At 44.9% G+C, this 19,329-nt stretch overlaps 1 protein-coding gene across 4 annotated transcripts in view; it reads right to left on the reverse strand.

Annotated features, from left to right (window-relative positions):
* The window catches only part of LOC121293614 (dynein heavy chain 9, axonemal-like), a 530,687-nt gene that overhangs the window by 154,403 nt on the left and 356,955 nt on the right, over window positions 1-19,329 (reverse strand). For all 4 annotated transcript variants that reach the window (XM_041216734.1, XM_041216733.1, XM_041216736.1 and 1 more), the window contains one exon: window positions 6,655-6,819. In XM_041216734.1, the coding sequence (XP_041072668.1) occupies window positions 6,655-6,819 (165 nt within the window). The remainder of the gene's footprint in view (window positions 1-6,654; window positions 6,820-19,329) is intronic.

Below are 19,329 nucleotides of genomic sequence, written 5' to 3' on the forward strand. Positions count from 1 at the left end.
TGGCAGATTTCCTTCCCTAAAGGACATTAGTGAACCAGATGGGTTTTTTTTAACAACAATCAACAATGGTTTCATGGTCATCATTAGACTTTTAATTCCAGATTTTTTTTTATATTGAATTCAAATTTCACCTTCTGCTGTGGAGAGATTTGAACCCAGGTCCCCAGGACTTTACGCTGGGTATCTGGAGTGCCAGCCCAGTGTCAATGCCAGTACACCACTGCGGTAATGAAACAAGTGATATATATGTATATTTGTGCCTACAGAAAGTTAGGGCAGACTTTTATTAGAATTGACCTATTCTCAGTGGGTGGGGCTGTATATAGGCTAAGAAGCTGATCATTGCAACTTCACCCTGGCTCTTCAACTCAGCCATAGTATTAGCAGTCCGCCTTCGAGTTTCCTGACCAATCACAGAGTGTGGGGTCTGGTATGAACCGCATCTGTCAATGAAGGGACCTTGATTTAAAGGGATCCCGAGAAGGGATCAGAGTGGCAGCATCCTGCATTGGATCAGGACTGTTCTGCAAGCAAAGCAATGGAAGTGAGACTCGAGAAGGCCACGCTCTGTGCCCAACACCACCACCGCCACCCCCCCACCCCCCCTCCCCCACCGACCTCACTCCTCCCCACCACAATTCTTTGACTCTTCCCTGGAGGTGGTGCTGAATGTATTACTGCTACAGATGTTAGTCCCCCCACTTGAAAGGCTTCCTCTATCATGGTGCCATGGTCTGTTTGTTCATCCACATTGCAGCCCCCGCTCTCACCCATACAAGCTGTAAGAACCTTGAACCCGTTGGACAATTGCAAGGGCGGAGGCTCCTCCACTTCTACCTTCTCAACCCCCTTACCTGCCTCACTTGCAGTCACACACCCCTGTTCCTGACCACTGACCAAATCAGCCGACCCTATCGTAAGAGGTGTGACTGCCTTCTGGAACATTTATCCAGGTAACTAGCTCATTGACACTGAGTGGAAGCTCCTTGATCCGCAGACCCTTACTGCAGATGTATTTGTTGTGGATCATACTGATGTCCATGGGTTCCCACATACTGCATATATAAGCATGCAAATTAGGAGCAGGAGTAGGCTACTCAGCCCGTCAAGCCTGCTCCACCATTCAATGAGATCATGGCTGACGTGATTGTAACCTCAACTCCACATTCCCGCCTACCCTCAATAACCTTTCACCCTTTTGTTTAGCAAGAATCCATCTATTTCCATCTTAAAAATACTCAGAGACTCTGCTTCCACTGCCTTTTGAGGAAGACAGTTCCAAAGACTCACAACCCACTGAGAGAAAAAAATTCTTCTCATCTCTGTCTTAAAAGGGCGACCACATATTTTTAAACAGTGACCCCTGGTTCTAAATTCTCCCACAAGAAGAAACATCTTCTCTACACCCACCCTGTGAAGACCCCTCAGGACCGTAATGTTTCAATCAAGTCGCCTCTTACTCTTCCAAACTCCAGCGGATACAAGCCTAGCCTGTTTAACCTTCCCTCATAAGACAACCTGACGATCCCTGGTATTAGTCTAGTAAACCTTCTTTGAACTGCTTCCAATGCATTTACATTGTTCCTTAAATAAGCTGACCAATACTGTACATAGTACTCCAGATGTGGTATCACCAGTGTCCTATACAACTGGAGCATAACTTCCTTACTTTTATATTAGCAATAGCATTCTATTGGCTTTCCTAATTATTTGCTGTACCTGAAAATTAGCCTTTTGTGATTCATGCACTAGGATCCCTGGATCCCTCTGCATCTGAGAGCTCTGCAATCTCTCACCATTTAGATAATATGCTTCATTTTTATTCTTTCTGCCCAAATGAACAATTTCACATTTGCTCACATTATACTCCACTTGCCAGGTCTTTGCAAATTCACTTAACCTCTCTATGTCCCTTTGTAGCTTCCTTATGTCTTATTTATGACTTACTTTCCTAGCTATCTTTGTGTCATCAGCAAATATAACAACCATACCTTTGGTCCCTTCATCCAAGTCATGTATATAAATTGTAAAAAGTTGAGGCCCCAACAATGATCCCTGTGGCACATCACTTGTTACATCTCCCAAACAGAAAAAGACCCATTTATGCCCACTCTCATTTTCCTGTTAGCTAGCCAATCTTTATCTATGCCATTATGTTACCCCTACACCAGGAGTTTTTATTTTCCACAATAACCTTTGATGTGGCATCTTATCAGCTGCAATATATCAATTGCCCTGCTGTCCTTATTGTGTTTTAATTAACTAATTAATTATTTTCTTAATCAATTTTGCCTCCCAAACGCCAAAGGGGGTAACATATCGGCATGGATAGAAGATTGACTGGCAAACGTTTGCTTTCAGAGGAATGGTATGATCAGAGTGGAGAGTGAGAAAAGGGTGTGAATGAGATGGGAGGATTTCTGATTGTGAGAATGAAGTGTTTTGAGGGTGAAGTGAGGAGCAGCGGGTTTAGCATTGTGGCGCCATACGTCTTCATGCACCCAGATTATCTGAAGCATGCCGGGATGTGGCAGTCTCAGGCTTCCCTGATAGCCAGGTATGCCAAATGTGGCTCCTCCTCCTCAAGTGGTCGGCTTCCTTCTTCCTCCTGCAGCCCTACTCCTTTTTCCTGTGATGTTTAGCCCATGGCACAACAAAGCACTACCATTCTGGACACCCTCACTGGTACTGAAAGGCACCCCCAGATCTGTCCATGTTAACAGAATCGCATCTTCGGCAGCCCATTGCTTGCTTGATAATTTTGGGGAGGTGGTGGTGCGGTGGTATTGTCACTGGACTGGTATTCCAGAGATCCCTGTTAATATTCTGGGGACCTGGGTTCAAATCCCACCATGGCAGATGATGAAATTTGAATTCAATAAAAATCTGGAATTAAAAGTCTAATGACGACCATGAAATCATTGCTAATTGTTGTAAAAGCCCATCTGGTTCCCTAATGTCCTTTAAGGAAGGAAATCTGCTGGTCTGGCCTACATGTGACTCTGGACCCACAGAAATGGGCTCTTATTGCCCTCTAAGCAAGGGTAATTAGGATTGAGTGGTAAATGCTGGCCTAGATAATGATGCCCATATCCTGCAAATGCATAATAATCTTTTGAAAATTGTCCTGGTCCTCCTTTGGGTCTTGCTGTATCTTTCTCTATATCAGTAAAGAGCTCCTCACAGATGTCATCAACCAAGTCCACATAGTGACTCTCACAGAATGAAGTAATCATAGCAGTTTCTAGAATATATTGCATGGATATGTGTAAAGACCTTCTGTTGGTCACATACCTGAAGAACAATGATGGAGTGGAATCCCTTCCTTTTGCTAAATTCTCCAAAACTATCCGAAGGTACCTTGATTACCACACATGTCCAGTCAGTGACTCCCCGTACCTGTGGGAATCCAGTCACTGCAGCTAATGCGAGATCCCTCTGTGTTTGGCTGACTTCATCAAGTCAAAGTGGGCATAAGTGGTGACCTTGGCACCGGTCAGCAATGGTCACCTGCGAGAAAAAGCTGTGGGCAGCAGATTGTGAAACCCTGCTTATGTCACCAACAGATCCCAGAAAGATGCTGGAGGCAAAGAAATTCAGAGCTGTGGTGGCCTTGGCGGCCACAGCCTGCCCTCTTGGAAGGAGGTTGGGTTCCAGGAGGCTGCAAATGTCAGTAATTACCTATTGCGAAAGCCTTAGCCTCTAAAGCACTGTTGCTCTGTCATGTCATGGAAGCTGATCCTCTTCCTCCATTCCCTGTGCAGGGATATCACCTTCTTTGAGCTGGAACTCTGTGCCCATCCCCTCTGTCCAGTGGAGAGGTATGTACCTGTGGAGGAGGCAGCTGCTGCTAATCTTGCTACTGCTGGTTGCTCCTGACATTGATGTGGCTGTTCCTCTTGTTCTTCATCAGAGGTCCATGGTTTAGTTGCATAAGTTGCTCCCACGCTGCAGTGAAAGCTGACAGATCAGAGTGGACAAAGTTCAAGGTAGGCGAAATGCCTTCCAGAAATTTGGAAATCACCCATAAAGCAGCGAAAACACAGTCTTGGGAGAAGCCTTGTGAGCACAGGTTTTTCATAAGGGCAGGCTGGCAGCTATGTGGTTTCACTGTTTGCATGCTTTCCAGTATGTCGGATCGAGGACTCCCTGCTATGCTCTTGCCTTGATGGCCCTGGCGAGTTCCACAAAGCTCAGGAAACCTGTGCACTGACTGTTGCAGTTGGAACCATGGGCCTAAATAGCCAAGTGGTTATGGTACTGGGTTTGTAACCCCAAGATCAAGAGTTCAAATCTCACAATGACAAACTATGAAACAATGTAACTTCATCTGAAACAGATGGGAACGGGTTTGTACTCGAAAGAGTTACAAAACCTAAAGCCTCAATTAGCTGGATATTTAAATGACTGATCCGACGTTACTTTGGGGGTTTCTCGCTTGCCTGGAAACATGCCTAGGTAAAAGCCAGGAATTAATGGGATCCTGTTGGAACACCAACACACTGGGAATTTAACCCTACCACCCTTACCCAAACCCATTTCCCTTCAGCAGTTCAAATTATTCCCACAGATTTTGAAAAGTGCCAATTGGGGATTATTAGACCTTTACTTCCATTTTCAGGCACAGGAGGACATGTTCAAAAAGACTTCTGTATTTTGAGATATCTCAGGCAAAACAGAGGTGATGAAAGCCGTCACTTGCCGACAGCTTTGATGTTTTACATACAGATATCTAGAAGAGCATAACTGGAGTAGTTTCAAACAAGAATAGTATCCGCCTTACAGCATAGCCTTGTTTAGACTTTAAAAGGTAGTTATCTCCAGTCTGCTCAGAGCTGAGATTTAGGTATACAGGATGGAAGGGCTGTGGCTCATTGCAAACCTGAGGTCTGCTGACCTTAGGGATAACTCCTTCCATACCTGAGCTCCGCAAACATTTATATCCCACACAATCATTTCAGAGTTTGTTTGAGTTGCTTTTCCCTGTGCCAAAATGCAAACAATACCGTCAAAAGTTGTGGCCCCTCACTTCACAGCTGAGGTAAGCCTGCGATTTAAAACCTGTCAACATGTAAAAGAAGCCGAACCCTGAATACAGTAGCAATTTACGTGAGCATTTTTTTTTTGCCCCTGCAATTTGCCTTACAAATAATTCTTCTATCGAGTTAACTTTGTGGAGTTTAAAAAGATACATTTTAGTAACAGTTACAAAGTGAAATTCTTATAGCAGGAAGAGGTTTGGGGAGAGAAATCATCCCTAATCATCTTTTGTTCACTTTCCCGGTTCTATATGCTAAAAATATCTATTGTTCCTTTGAAATGAATCTAATTTTGCTCCAAGTATTCTCCCCAAAGTCATACTCATGCTATGTCTTCAGGGCTCCAATTTTTTGAACACCTCTCCAATAAGAAACACACAACCAACTAGGATATCAAAGCAGCTAAAACATAGCCAAACACCAAAGAAAAAAATGAGTACCCAAAGATTCTTGTGTCTCAAATTACACTATGAGATGATAGGAGATAAATACTTAACATTGCTTCAATTTAAAACAGTTTCATCAAAATAGCGTATAGGAATTACAGGCAAATGGACTGTGATTAGGACAATAATATTCTCACTGTATAATTTTAGGGCCTTTGAGAATTAGGCCCGATGTCCAGTCACTCTTAAAGAGCTGCTAACACACAGATTGACTAGAAATGACCGGCTTGGTCAAGGGAAGCAACTGAGAAAACCTGCCTTTCAGCTGCACTACAATTTATTATCTTAATGAGCCTCACACAAAACAGATCGATCCTTAACTTAATTGTAAATTTCGAAGAAAGTAAGAGCGTCTGTCAGAGCTGTTGGATATTCTTCATCACCAATATAGCTTTTCCTACTCTTTTGAACATGTATTTCTTAAATATGTCCGACTTATAAGACAGCATCTTTCAATTCCTGATCTTTGTTCATGGAATTCTCTAGCTAAAGACAAAATGGGGAGAACGAATCAAAAGGGGGCTTCAAATGATTACTTTAGAAGCAATTGCAGAGCTTCACACCTGAATATTTAATGCGCTTGTATGATGACATCCCGGCATCTGTGCTATTACACTAACATTAACGCAATCGAAATAAAACTGAGCGAGAATTTTTTCATTTGCAATTATTGCCCTCAAGAAGAAAATAATATTTTATGGGAGTTTTAAAATATTTTCCACGAGTTAATCCATAACCAAAAAAGCAAAAACAGCATTTTATTGAACAAATTTTGAGAGCATTATTCATTTTCTTCGTATGTTATGATGTGAACTGACTGTTTTATTTACACCACAGAGGACATGTGAAATTTAAAAGTTAAATAGGCCAGATATGTTAAAAAAAATGTCCAGTTATATTCAAACATTCCTAATCCACATACTAATCTGAGCTCACAGATTGCTTTCCAGACTGAACTCTGAGGAATATAGATAGTTGGCTTTGGCAGAAGGCAAGGCAAATGATATGTTATTTTAGTTCCTTCTAAACTGGTTACAGTGTTCAACAAGTTTCTCAAACAGACTGAGAATTAATACATCCCCTTTCTCATCATAAATCACTTCTAAATGTGTCTGGAGGCATGTTCTCTGTCTAAACGACATTCGCTTTGTAGCCTAACATGGGCTCACCTTCTCTTCAATCTCAGCTGCAGTCCTCTTGGTAGTTTCCAGGTTTTCTACCAAGGCTGTGTCTCCGAGGAAGTTTCCAGAAGCGGAGGAAAGGCGGGAAAGCAGATTGTCCTCCAAGGTTTTCAAGGTGATTTTGAAGCCATTTTGCTGTTTTGTGAGGTTGGACTGCAAAGGGAATACCACAGAGACCTCAGTCACATTTTAAGAACATCACCTGCACCACGAGTGCAAAACTTGCAAGGAGACAAGCCTTTTAAGAAAGCCTCAATCGATTAAAATTACAAACAACTGCAAAAATGAGGTTACTGTCTGCATGATACAATGCATGTTTGGTGATTTCATTCTAACATCACTCCTGTGACCTAATTAGAAGATCAGAGCAATTATAAAAGTGCAGAATTTTTATTACTTTGCTAATTAGAATGGGGTCAATAATATATTATTCATATCTTCACTGGAGTGGAACAGTACTCTGGGGTGGAAAGGAATACATGATTTACATCTGTTCCAATATTGAATGAAACACAAATGACATGTCACAACAGTATATTTGAAGTATTACCCACTTAACGAAAGAGATAAGACAGGGAGTTCTTACATAGGATCTATGGCACAGACGCAGGTAATCTGTTCCAACTGGATTATGCTAGTGTCTATTCTCCACAGGTTTGCTCCAACTCTAATTATCTCTTAACACCATGTGTCGTTTCCACTTGTCCATGAAGCTTCTTCTTAAGTGGACCAATGCTATCCACTTCACCCAGTCCAAGTGATAAGGAGTTCCACATATTCACTACGCTCTGTGTATTTTTACATCCTTTATTTGACCTATTTGTGGCCATCCTTTATTTATGTTCCCCTTGTTCTGGACACATCCACAAGTGTAAACAGTTTCCTTACAATTTAACTATCAAGCCCTTTCATAATTTGAAAGACTTCTATCAGGCCTCCTCTTAGTTTTCTCCTTTCTACCACCTCCGGCCCAACTCTGCCCCGTCCACAGTTATATGCGGGATGAGGGAGCCTTTAGGCGGCCGGCCAATTAATGATCATTTAAGGGCCTCAGCCTGCCACCACCGGTGGTTTACCTGCGGTGGGGGAAGCCCCAAGCCCTTTGGGAAGCCCGGCATCTTTTGCTGCGCAGGCTGATGTCAAGCAAGGCGTGGGGTTGACCTCTTCTGCAAACACACTGGGCCCATTGGAGACCCCACAAGTCATAGTCCCCCACTACCCCCTTTTACCCTCCACCCTCTCCCTTGGCCTCTGAAACCTGGCCCCCACCCCAGGCCCGCCAGCCTGGCCTGACCAAGACACAAGGTTTACATTTGACTCCAGGCACCTCTTTGGGTCTGGCTGTAGTCCCAGCATTGGCCACTGCTCCTGGTGGCACTGCTGGGACGAGAGAGCTGCCAGCCAATCAAATTAGCCAGCAATTCTCTGAGGCAGGACTTTGTCCCCAGATAGGGATGCAAGTCCACCTTCAGCCACCTAACCCTGCTTCCAGTGTTCAACAATAGCAGGACAGCTATCGGGAGTGGTTGCAGGCTCACCCTGACTTTTTAGCTGAGGAGTCATAGACCACCGTGCCCCACTAATTTTAGTCCCCAGTCTCCTAGATCTCATCTGGCAGTTCCACTCTCTGAATTCTGACAACATCCCTGTAAATCTCTTCTGCACTTTCTCCTTCGCTTCAGCTTCCTTTTTACATTTTGGAGACCAGAATTGCCCACAGTTTTCCAAGTCTGGTATAACCAAAAGTTTTATGAAATTTAACATTGGCCAGAATTTTTCCATCAGCGGGTTGGGGGCGGGGCCCGCTCGCCGAGGGGAAAATGACATGGGATGACATTGGGAGGAACCCCCGACATCATCCCGCCCCATTTAAATATTCAGGAAGGCGGGCGGACAGCGAGATCAGCTGTCCACCCGCCGACCTGTCAATGGCCAATCGAGGCCATTGACAGGATAATTAACCCAAGTAAAGGCCCTGCCCGTCCAACCTTAAGGCTGGTGGGCAGGCCAGGAGCTCCGGTGGGCTTCTGAAAAAACATGAAACCTCATCCACTGGCGGGATGAGGCTTCATGGCTGTTTTTAAAAACTTTAATAAACTTTACGTGATATTTATTAACATGTCCCATCTCGTGTGACATTGCCACATGAAGGGGACATGTTAATAATTTTTTTATTTTGCTATTTTTTACATTTATAACACTTTCAGCGCTCTGCCTGAGACAGCACTTAGTCTCAGGGAGATGTGCGTGCATGCGTGGAAGGGCGCACTTTGACAGTTGGGGAACCTCCCCCCCACCCCCCCAGTACAGGAAGTGCATAGCGCTTCCCGTCGGGCAGCCCGCTTAATTGGCCCGCCCACTCAAAATGGCGGGCCCATTTTGGAGGCGGAGTTCGGCTGCCCGCCCACTGCTGAGCTGGTGGGGCCCGCACACCCATCGAGGGCTAAATTCTGCCCATTAACTTCCTGCCTCTGAATGTTATTTCTTTACAAATGAATCCTGGTACTTTGCTTGCCCTCTTTATGGCTTTAATAACTTGTGTTGCTTCTTTTGGAGACTTAGGTTATCATACCCCCGGATTTCTTCCCTGAAATGCCTGAAAAATAAACTGTAATCTAATTCTCAAAGTAAGCTCTTAAATCAGGCACCGCCTGTCATGCTGAATGTTTTCTAATTGTTTGCTTCTTTAAATTCTTACTAGAATGAGATGCTGGATTAGCGTGTCAAACTCTGTAGTGAAAGCATCTTGGTGGAGATGATTTGATGCCCTTGATTAAAACTTAAAACAACGTTCAATAACCAACGTGCGATTTAATTGTGTAAACCACATGTAGACGCACATCCTACACCTCTTCATGCTAATCGCATTGTTGAATCAAAATGAAATCGCTGAAGGCTCAGTTGACAAATTAATTGAACAAAGTGGAAATAATTCATAAAGATTGGTCTGAGGTTGAACAGAGGATCTCAGTAGTGATGGCAAAAGGAAATGCAACACATGTCCTTAACCCTCTGGAATTAGAGAGGGGAGAAAATGTATCCTCCAAGTGCCTTCTTATGTTTGCTATTAAATGATCCTTGTTGGAGAGTTTGTGGAGGCAAATTTGGATGGCCCCCAAAATTGGACTCAAAGCCATTTGCCCCTCTTGTACCAAGGTACATTATGGCTGCAATGGGGACTGGAAGAGCTGAAAGAGGAGTTGGAGACCAGGGGAAACCTTGACAGAGGCACAACAGGTCGGAGAACATGCATCTAGGTTATCGGATGCAGTGGTGGAGGTGCACAGGAGGAGAGAGGTCCTCTCCCTTCAGGGACTAGATGGACCTCCAGACAGACACTGCAAAGGGAGTGGGAATGATGAATGTCAGCAGTCTATTCCTGAGGATCTGGACGCAGTGCCACAAGATGCTTAATGACCTCATACAAGTAGTCAAGATCAGTGAAAGCATCTTCATATGCCCTGACTAACTATACAACTAACTGCTCATTCACCATAACCCCTTACCAGAAATCTCAATCAACCATGCAGCATACCTCACATTCATAGCCTCACCTCATCTTCACACAATTTACACTGTTACAGTCATATCTCACAGCTGGCACACACTGCCATCTATAAATCTATGACAGTCACATCTCTACACTACACCATATTCACTCACTGATACACTTTCCTCTCTCTTGCAGGGCAAAGTGGCCCACAATTGGGGACAGCAGCACCTAACTGTTGTGAGATGATGACAGTAGTTTAATACGCTCCCTTAAAGATGCATTGACAACATCTCACAACACTAACTGGCGGGGGATTGGCACCGTGGCTTGTCCTTACTCCGTGCACCTTCGCTTTAGGGAAGGAAATTTTCTGTCCTTACCTGGTCTGGCCGACATGTGGCTCCAGACCCACAGCAATATGGTTGACTCTTAAATGCCCTCTGAGTAAGGGCAATTAGGGATATGCAATAAATGCTGGCCTAGCCTGTGACGCCCTTGAATAATAACATCCCTTGAATAAATAATTTTCAAAAATGCTTCAAAAAGGTTTGTGCGATTTGAGTCACATATTTGTTAGGTTCGTGCATGGGCACTTCTGGGTTGGCTTCAATGTGGTCAAACTCTTTCAGTGTTTTTGTGCTCTGGTTCACATCAGGAGGTGAGTTTTTGGGAGCCTTCAGGTGTCTATCCACATTGATGTGTGTGTCCAAACATTTTCTGTGGCTGCTCTCTGCCCACACAGGGGTGCAGTATTCTGTTACCTTTATTGCCCATCCATAATTGCCCTTGAGAAGGTGGTGGTGAGCTGCCTTCTTGAACCACTGCAGTCCATGTGGTGTAGGTACACTCACAGTGCTGTTAGGGAGGGAGTTCCAGGATTTTGACCCAGCGACAGTGAAGGAATGGTGATATATTTCCAAGTCAGGATGGTGAGTGACTTCGTGGGGATCTTGTAGGTGGAAACATTACCATGTGTCTGCTACCCTTGTCCTTCTAGATGGTAGCAGTTTTGGGTTTGGAAGGTGCTGTCGCAGGAGCCTTGGGGAGCTGCTGAGAAACTCCTCCAACAGTACAAAGTTTCTGAGAATCCAGATCTTGTTACTGAACTCTTGGAATCTCTGGACATGTCCAGACTACAAAGATGGCAGTGTATAGATGAGCTGAATTTCACTCACTCAGTTAGAAATGCTTGGAATCTACTCAGAAATCTTGGAGCTGCTTCACCTGCTCAACATCAGACTTCCAAAGTATCAGTGAATGCTTTTGTTTCTAGGTTGCTTCACAACTCTAGGGCCATCTCAACAAAGGAAGCTCATCATGAAGTTCAGAAGGAACCCCCCAAAACCATCTCACCAACTTCTCCAAAATCCCTGTTTTCTTCTCCCTACAACAGATATGACATTGACAAAGGCCATCCCTCCACTAAACAATGGAAGGCAGCAGGAAACAATAGCATCTATCCTGAATTCCTGAAGAACGCAGGATTTAATGGATATGACTGGCTGGCTTCCTTCTTCATTAAGATACATGCAACTGGGGTCACTCAATCAATCAGGAGCAATGCTAAAATCATCACCATTCCCACGCTGGGGGAATCTGCTGCTGAACGAGCAAGTTATCAGCCCACATCTCTGCTATGTATCTCTAACAAACTGATTATCTCCTCAAGACCAGGCTCTCTCCATTGGTGGAGCCCAACCTCCCTAAAGAGCAGGCCGGTTTGAGGCCTGTGTTGATTGAGTACTTACACTGCGTAGGAGAACTAAGAGAGGAAAAGGCACCCGCAAGACCAGCACTGAAGGAAAGCACAAGAATAAATCAGCAGAGCATTATTTGAAATACCTGGACGTTTTGTTGGATGAAGTTGTTCCAGAAATGTTTTGTGGTAACTTTTATTTCAGACTTGTGGCCAAAAAGAGGCTGTGTTGGTCAGTATTGGTGGGATGGTAAGGTGTGGGTCTGTTACCCAACAGGATTTGGCATTGTATTCATAGGAACCGGAATCGAATGCTGCACTCAGGGACAGCCCGTCCAGGGTGTGGATGTGTTGGCTACCTCCTCTTTTCTTCCTCCTCCTGCATCTGATATGCTCACTGAACCCTTGGTGGCGAGGGCTTTGTCTGCATGATAGTCAGGTTGTGGACAGTGCAACAGGCCATGGATCAGGGCAGCTGCTTCGGTGAGAACTGGAGGACTCCACCAGGGTGCCCGAGGCAGCAAAACCATTTCTTCAGGTGATGTTTCCTGTGGCAGCATGGCTCTTATTATAGGAGTGTTGGTCGTACGTAGTCCGGCTGAGGAAAGGAACAATTAGCCAGGTGTAGTGCGGATAACCCTGGTCACCCAGCAGCAACTCGCTCGACTGACCAGGCAGCTGGAAGATTCCACAGAATCATAAGATCATGGAATTTTTACAGCAAAAGAGGCCATTCAGTCCATCATGGTGTGCACAGGCTCCCTGAGTGAGCAATTTACTTAGTGTCCTTCTCCCCTTCTCCCCATAACCCCGCACATTGTTCCTATTCAAAGAACAGTCTAATTCCCTATTGAACGCCTCAGTGGAACCTCCCTCCACGACACTCAGGCAGTGCATTCCAGACCTTAACCAGTCGCTGCAAGGAAGTTTTCGTTCACATATTGCTTTTGCTTCTTTCGCAAATTACTTTAAATCTGTGCTCTCGGGTTCTTGATCCTTTCATGAGTGGGAACAGTTTCTCCCTATCTACTCTGCCTTCGTGATTTTGAATACCTCTGTCAAATTGCCTCTCAGCCTTTTTTTTCTCCAAGGAAAACAGTCCTAACTTCTCCAACCTATCTTCATAACTGAAGTTCCTCATCCTTGGAACCATTCTCGTGAATCTTTTCTGCACTCTCTCCAATGCCTTCACATCCTTCCTGAAGTGCGGCACCCAGAGCTGGACGCAATACTCCAGCTGAGGCCGAGCTAGTGTCTTATACAAGTTCAACATAACATCCTTGCTCTTGTACTCTATGCCCCTATTAATAAAACACAGGACACTGTACATTCTTTTGACCACTCTCTCAAACTGTCCTGCCAACTTCAATGACTTATGCACATGTACACCCAGGCCCCTCTGCTCCTGCACCCCCTTTAGAGTTGTCCCCTTTGTTTTAAATTCTTCATGCACAATTTTCCTGTTGGCGATTTGGGGGCGGGGCCCACTCGCCGACGGGAAAATGATGCAGGATGACATCGGGAGGAACGCCCAACGTCATCCCTGTCCCTTTAAATATTGAGGAAGGCGGGTGGACAGCGAAATCAGCTGTCCGCCCGCCGACCTGTCAATGGCCAACTGAGGCCATTGACAGGATAATTAAGCCAATTAAAGACCTGCCCGTCCAACCTTAAGGCTGGTGAGCAGGCCAGGAGCCCCAGTGGGCTTCTGATAATACATGAAACCTCATCCAGCAGCGGGATGAAGTTTCATGTCCGTTTTTAAAAACTTCAATAAAGCTTATGTGCTCCTTATTAACATGTCCCATCTCGTGTGACATTGTCACATGAGGGGGACATGTTAATATTTTTAATATTTTTCTATTTTTAAAGATTTTTATACTGTCAGTGATCTCCCTGAGACAGCAATCTCAGGGAGCAGTGCGTGTAAAAGCGCACTTTGACAGATGGGGGGGAATCGCTCCCCCCCCCCGCCCCCCCCCCAAACCAGGTCAGGCCTCAGGGCAGGCCTTAATTGGCCCACCCACTCAAAATGGTGGCCAGCCCCGTTTCGGCGGCGGAGTTTGGCTGCCCGCCCGCCCGCTGAGCTGGTGGGACCCGCCCCCCCATCGAGGTCAAAATTCTGGCCTTCATGTTTTTCCTACCAAAGTGGGATCACTTCACATTTCTCCGCACTGAACTTCATCTGCCACCTGGCCGTCCATTCCAACAGCTTGTCGATGTCCTTTTGTAGCTCTACACTATCCTCCTCACAGTTCACAATGCTTCCAATTTTCATATCATTTGCAAATTTTGAAATTGTACCCTGTGCACCAAGGCCTAGGTCATTCGAAAATATCAGGAAAAGCTACGGTCCCAACACTGACCCTTGGGGAACTCCCTACAAACCTTCCTCCAGCCTAGGGAAACAGCTATTAATTACTACTTGCTGTTTCCTGTCACTCAGCCAATTTAGTATTCATATTGCTACTTCCTGTTTTATTCTATGAGTCATAATTTTGCTCACAAGTCTGTTGTGTAGAACTGTAGCAAATGCTTTCTGGAAGTCCATGTACACCACATCAACAGCATTGCTCTCATCAACCCTCGCTGTCACCTCTTCAGAGAACTCAAGTAAGTTAGTTAGACATCATTTCTCCTTAAAAAAAAATCCATGCTTTCTTTCTTTAATTAACCCGCATTGTCCATATGAGTAATCATTTTGTCCTGAATGATTGTTTCCAGAAGTTTCCCTACCACCGAAGTTAAACTGACTGGCCTTTAGTTGCTGGGCTTACCTTTGTGTGAACAAGGGTATAATGTTTGTAATTCTCCATTTCTCTGGCACCAGCCCTGAGTCTACGGATGGTTGAAAAATTATGGCCACTCTCACTTCCATCAATATCCTTGGATGCATCTCATCTGGTCCTGGTGCCTTATCAACTTGAAGTACAGACAGCCTATCCAATGCCTCTTCCTTATCAATTTTAAACCCTTCTAATGCTTGAATTACCTCTGCTAGTACCATGGCCTAGGTAGCATCTTCTTTGTTGGTAAAGTCAGATGAAAATTATTGATTTCCTACCTCAGCCAAACGCTTGGCCTTCATGCATAAATCCCCTTCTTGGTTCCTAATCAGCCCTACTCTTCCTTTTACCATCCTTCTACTATTTATATGCCTATAGAAGACTTAGGGATTCCCTGTTATGTTAACTGCCAGTCTCTTTTCATACTTCCTCTTTGCCTCTCTGATTTGCTTTTTCACTTCTCCTCTAAACCTTCTATATTCAGCTTGGCTCTCAATTGTATTTTCTACCCGACATTTGTCAAAAGCATACTTTCTCTTCTTTATCTTAATTCCTCTCTCTTATTTCTGGAATACCAGACTAGTGTAGAATGAATGCATCATAATTGATAGAAAGATAAAGGGCATTGACCAGCATGGTGTGCTGAGTATGGCTGCACCCCAGCTGCAAATTTGGTGAGTGGCAACCTTTAGAGTTGTGGTATATCGCATCATTGAAATATGGTGTTCACAATGCCACAGTTGGTGGCACCCTGCATGTTGGGTCCTGGCAAAGCCTTGTGCACTTCACCTACTTCCCTCTGTTCACAGGTAAGACAATGACATCCCACCTCATGGCACGAAGAACCTCTGTTGTCTCAATGATGCAGCAATAGACGGGCCGTTGTGTCCAGAAACCCAAAAAACGTTCCCTCCGTAGGTTCTCTTCTCACAGCTCTCCACCGGCCAATGCTCAAAGGGAGACCAAAGAAAAATGTATAAGGATACGCTCAAGGTCACCCTTAAGCACAGAGGCATTAACACCATTGACTAGGAGGATAATGCTGCCGATTGCTCAGCATGGCACCACCTGGTCCATCAAGGCACAAGCCACTTCGAGGCTCAGCGACTAGACAGCGAGGTGGAGTGGTGGCAGCAGAGGAAGGAGAAGGAAGCCAACCCGGGGCTGCGATTTCCACTCCCCTGCGCAACAACGTGCCCCCACCGCAGAAGAACAAGTGGATCCAGAATTGGGCTCCTCAGTCATCTGATGTCTCACCAAGCCTGACAGACGCCATCCTCGATTCCAAGGGGCCACCAAAAATGATACTGCACCATTGAAACATGGTGCCCACAATTCCAGTCAATGGTACCCTGCTTCCTGGGTCCTGGCAAAGCCTTGTGCACTTCACCTACTTCTCTCTGTTCACAGGTAAGACAATGACATCCCCTCTCCTGGCACAAGGAACCTCTGTTGTCTCACTGATGCAGCAATGGGTGGCGAGCTGGGAGATGCTGGACTCCTCACCTGCTCCTGAGTGGAAGGATCCCAATATAAAGAAATCGAGGTCTCTTTAACCCACTTTGAGATTGCAGGCCTGATTCCGGCCTGATTCAAACAGTCAGAGAGAAATCAAACAGTCAGAGATATGTAGGCAAATTTCAGATAAGTGTAAAAAATAATAGGGTAGTACTTCCCAACATTAACTGGGTTAGTCATAGTGTGATAGATTTAGAGGGAGCGGAATTCTTAAATTGTATCCAGGAGAGCTTTTTAAGCCAGTATGTAGAAGGTTCTGGAAGAGAGGGGGCGGTCCTGTACTTAATTTTAGGGAATAAAGCCAGGCTAGTGGTAGAGCTAACAGTGGGGGAGTATTTTGCAGATAGTGATCATAGCTCCATTAGATTCAAGTCTGTGATGGAAAAGGACAAGGATGGGCCAGAAATTAGAGTTCTAAATTGGGGAAGGCTGATTTTAATAAGATTAGATATGATTTGGCCAGAGTGGACTGGGAGCAGTTACTTTTAGGTAAATCTGTGCCAGAGCAGTGGGACTCACCCAAGAAGGAAATAGGGAGAGTTCAGGGCCAACATATTCCAGTAAAGATAACGGGTGGGACCAACAAATCCAGGGAACCCTGGATGTCGAGGGATATACAGGGTTGGAAGAAGAGAAAAAGGGAAGCTTATGGCAGATACCAAGGGCTTAAAACAGCAGATGCCTTGGAGGGGTATAGAATGTGTAGGGGGGAACTTAAAAAGGAAATTAGGAGAGAAGAAAGGGGGCATGAGAAAACATTGGCAGGTAAAATACAGGAAAATCCAAAGTTATTTTACAAGTACTTTAAGAGGATAATTAGGGAAAGAGTAGGGCCCATTAAGGACCATAGTGGTAATTTGTGTGTGGAGCCGGAAGACGTAGGTAGGGTTCTAAATGAATACTTTGTGTCAGTGTTCACAAGTGAGAGGGATGTCATGGGTATGGAAATCAAGCAGAAGGACTGTGATATAATTAAAGAAATTAGCATAGAAAGGAAGGAGGTTCTAAGTGGTCTCGCAGGCTTATAAGTAGATAAATCTCCAGGCCCGGATGAAATTATCCTAGCCTGTTGAGGCAAGGGAGGAAATAGCAGGGGTGCTGGCAATCATTTTCAACACCTATCTGGCCACAGAAGAAGTGCCAGAGGACTGGAGGACAGCCAATGTGGTACCATTATTCAGGAAGGGAGGAAGGGATAAACCAGGGAACTACAGGCCAGTCAGTCTAACCTCAGTGGTGGGGAAACTATTGGAAGCAATTCTGAGGGACAGAATGAATCTACACTTGGAGAGGCAGGGATTAATCAAGAACAGTCAGCATGGTTTTGTTAAGGGGAGGTCATGTCTGACCAATTTGATTGAATTTTTCAAAAAGGTGACCAGGTGTGTAGATGAGGCAATGCATTTGACATAGTCTACTTGGGCTTCAGCATGTCTTTTGATAAGGTCTCGCATGTGTGACTGATAATGAAGGTAAGAGCCCATGGGACCAAGGCAATTTGGCAAACTGGATCCAGGATTGGCTGAGTGGCAGGGAGCAGGGGTGTTTTTGTGTCTTGATGCCTGTGTCCAGTGGGGTTCCACAGGGATCGGTGTTGGGCCCCTTGCTGTTTGTGGTATATATAAACGATTTAAACTTGAAAGAAGGGGGGTTGATCAGTAAGTTCGTGGATGACACAAAAATTGGTGGGGTGGTAAATAGCCTTAGGTTACAGGAGGATATAGACAGGCTGGTCAGGTGGGCTGATCAGTGGCAAATGGAATTTAATCTGAATAAGTGTGAGATGATGCACTTGGGCAGGACAAACAAGGCATGGGAATACACGATGAATGGTAGGACCCTGGGAAGTACCGAGGATCAGAGGGACCACTGGTCCCTTAAGGCTGCAGGACAGGTAGATAAGGTGGTTAAGAAGGCATATGGGATACCTGCCTTTATTAGCCGAGGCATAGAATATAAGAGCAAGGAGGTTATGCTGGAACTGTATAAAACACTGGTTAGGCCAAGCTAGAGTATTGCATGCAGTTCAGGAATCCACATTATAGGAAGGATGTGATTACACCTAGAGAGAGTGCAGAGGAGATTTACCAGGATGTTGTCTGGGTTGGAGAGTTTTACTTATGAGGAGAGATTGGATAGACTGGGGTTATTTTCCTTGGAGCAGAGGAGATTGAGGGGGGATATGATTGATATGTATAAAATTATGAGGGGCATAGATCGGGTAGACAGAAAGGAACTTTTCCCCTTGGTGGAGGGATCAATAACCAAGGGGCATAGATTTAAGGTAAGGGGCAGGAGGTTTAGAGGGGATGTGAGGAAGAATTTTTTCACCCAGAGGGTGGTGGGAATCTGGAACTCACTGTCTGAAAGGGTGGTAGAGGCAGAAACCTTCATGACATTTAAGAAGTATTTGGATGTGCACTTGCGATGCCATGGCATACACGGCTATGGGCCTAGTGCTGGAAAATGGGATTAGAATAATTGGGTACTTGTTTGACTGGCGCAGGCTCGATGGGCCGAAGGGCTTTTTTCTGTGCTGTAGACCTCTATGACTCAATGACTTTAGGTGAGCACCTCCTTTGAAAATCACAGGTGCTGAACCCACTATTTCTGGCTTGGATGGAGGCAGGAGAAGTGTTCCAGGAAAACCCTAGGTGGGTATGGGCCCCTGCTGAGAGCCCTTACTACTTGCCCTCCTCCCTCTGTGAGCGGCTTGGTCCTCTTACTTGCTGTCTCTGTACCCTCTCCCTCTCATGTTGCAGCCCAAAGGGGAATGTTAACTATAGACCCCATCAGTGGGATTCAATGATGCTCTTAGAACCCTTTCAACAAGCAACACCTTGTTTTGTGGAGGTTTAACTTAGCCAATATGTGACTTGTGATAATCGGTATATAATTTTCTTAGAAAATATTTATTTACACTATTTACAAGACTGCATAAGAGTACATGTTTTCTGAGGCACGGACTGTTCTGCGTCTTGCTCTCTTGCAGTCTCTTGGTCATCTGACTCTTGATGTCACACTTGTATCACCAACAACATCCTGGTCTCATTAGCATACCCATTACACATAATCTTCCCCGTGAGGAGCACCACTACTTACAGATTTTATTCAACGTAGGCAACTTCTCAAAACACCTGGTGATCCACAACATCAAACAGAGCCAGCAA

The sequence above is a fragment of the Carcharodon carcharias genome, chromosome 22 (genome assembly GCF_017639515.1).
Source record: "Carcharodon carcharias isolate sCarCar2 chromosome 22, sCarCar2.pri, whole genome shotgun sequence".
NCBI classification, from domain to species: Eukaryota; Metazoa; Chordata; class Chondrichthyes; order Lamniformes; family Lamnidae; genus Carcharodon; species Carcharodon carcharias.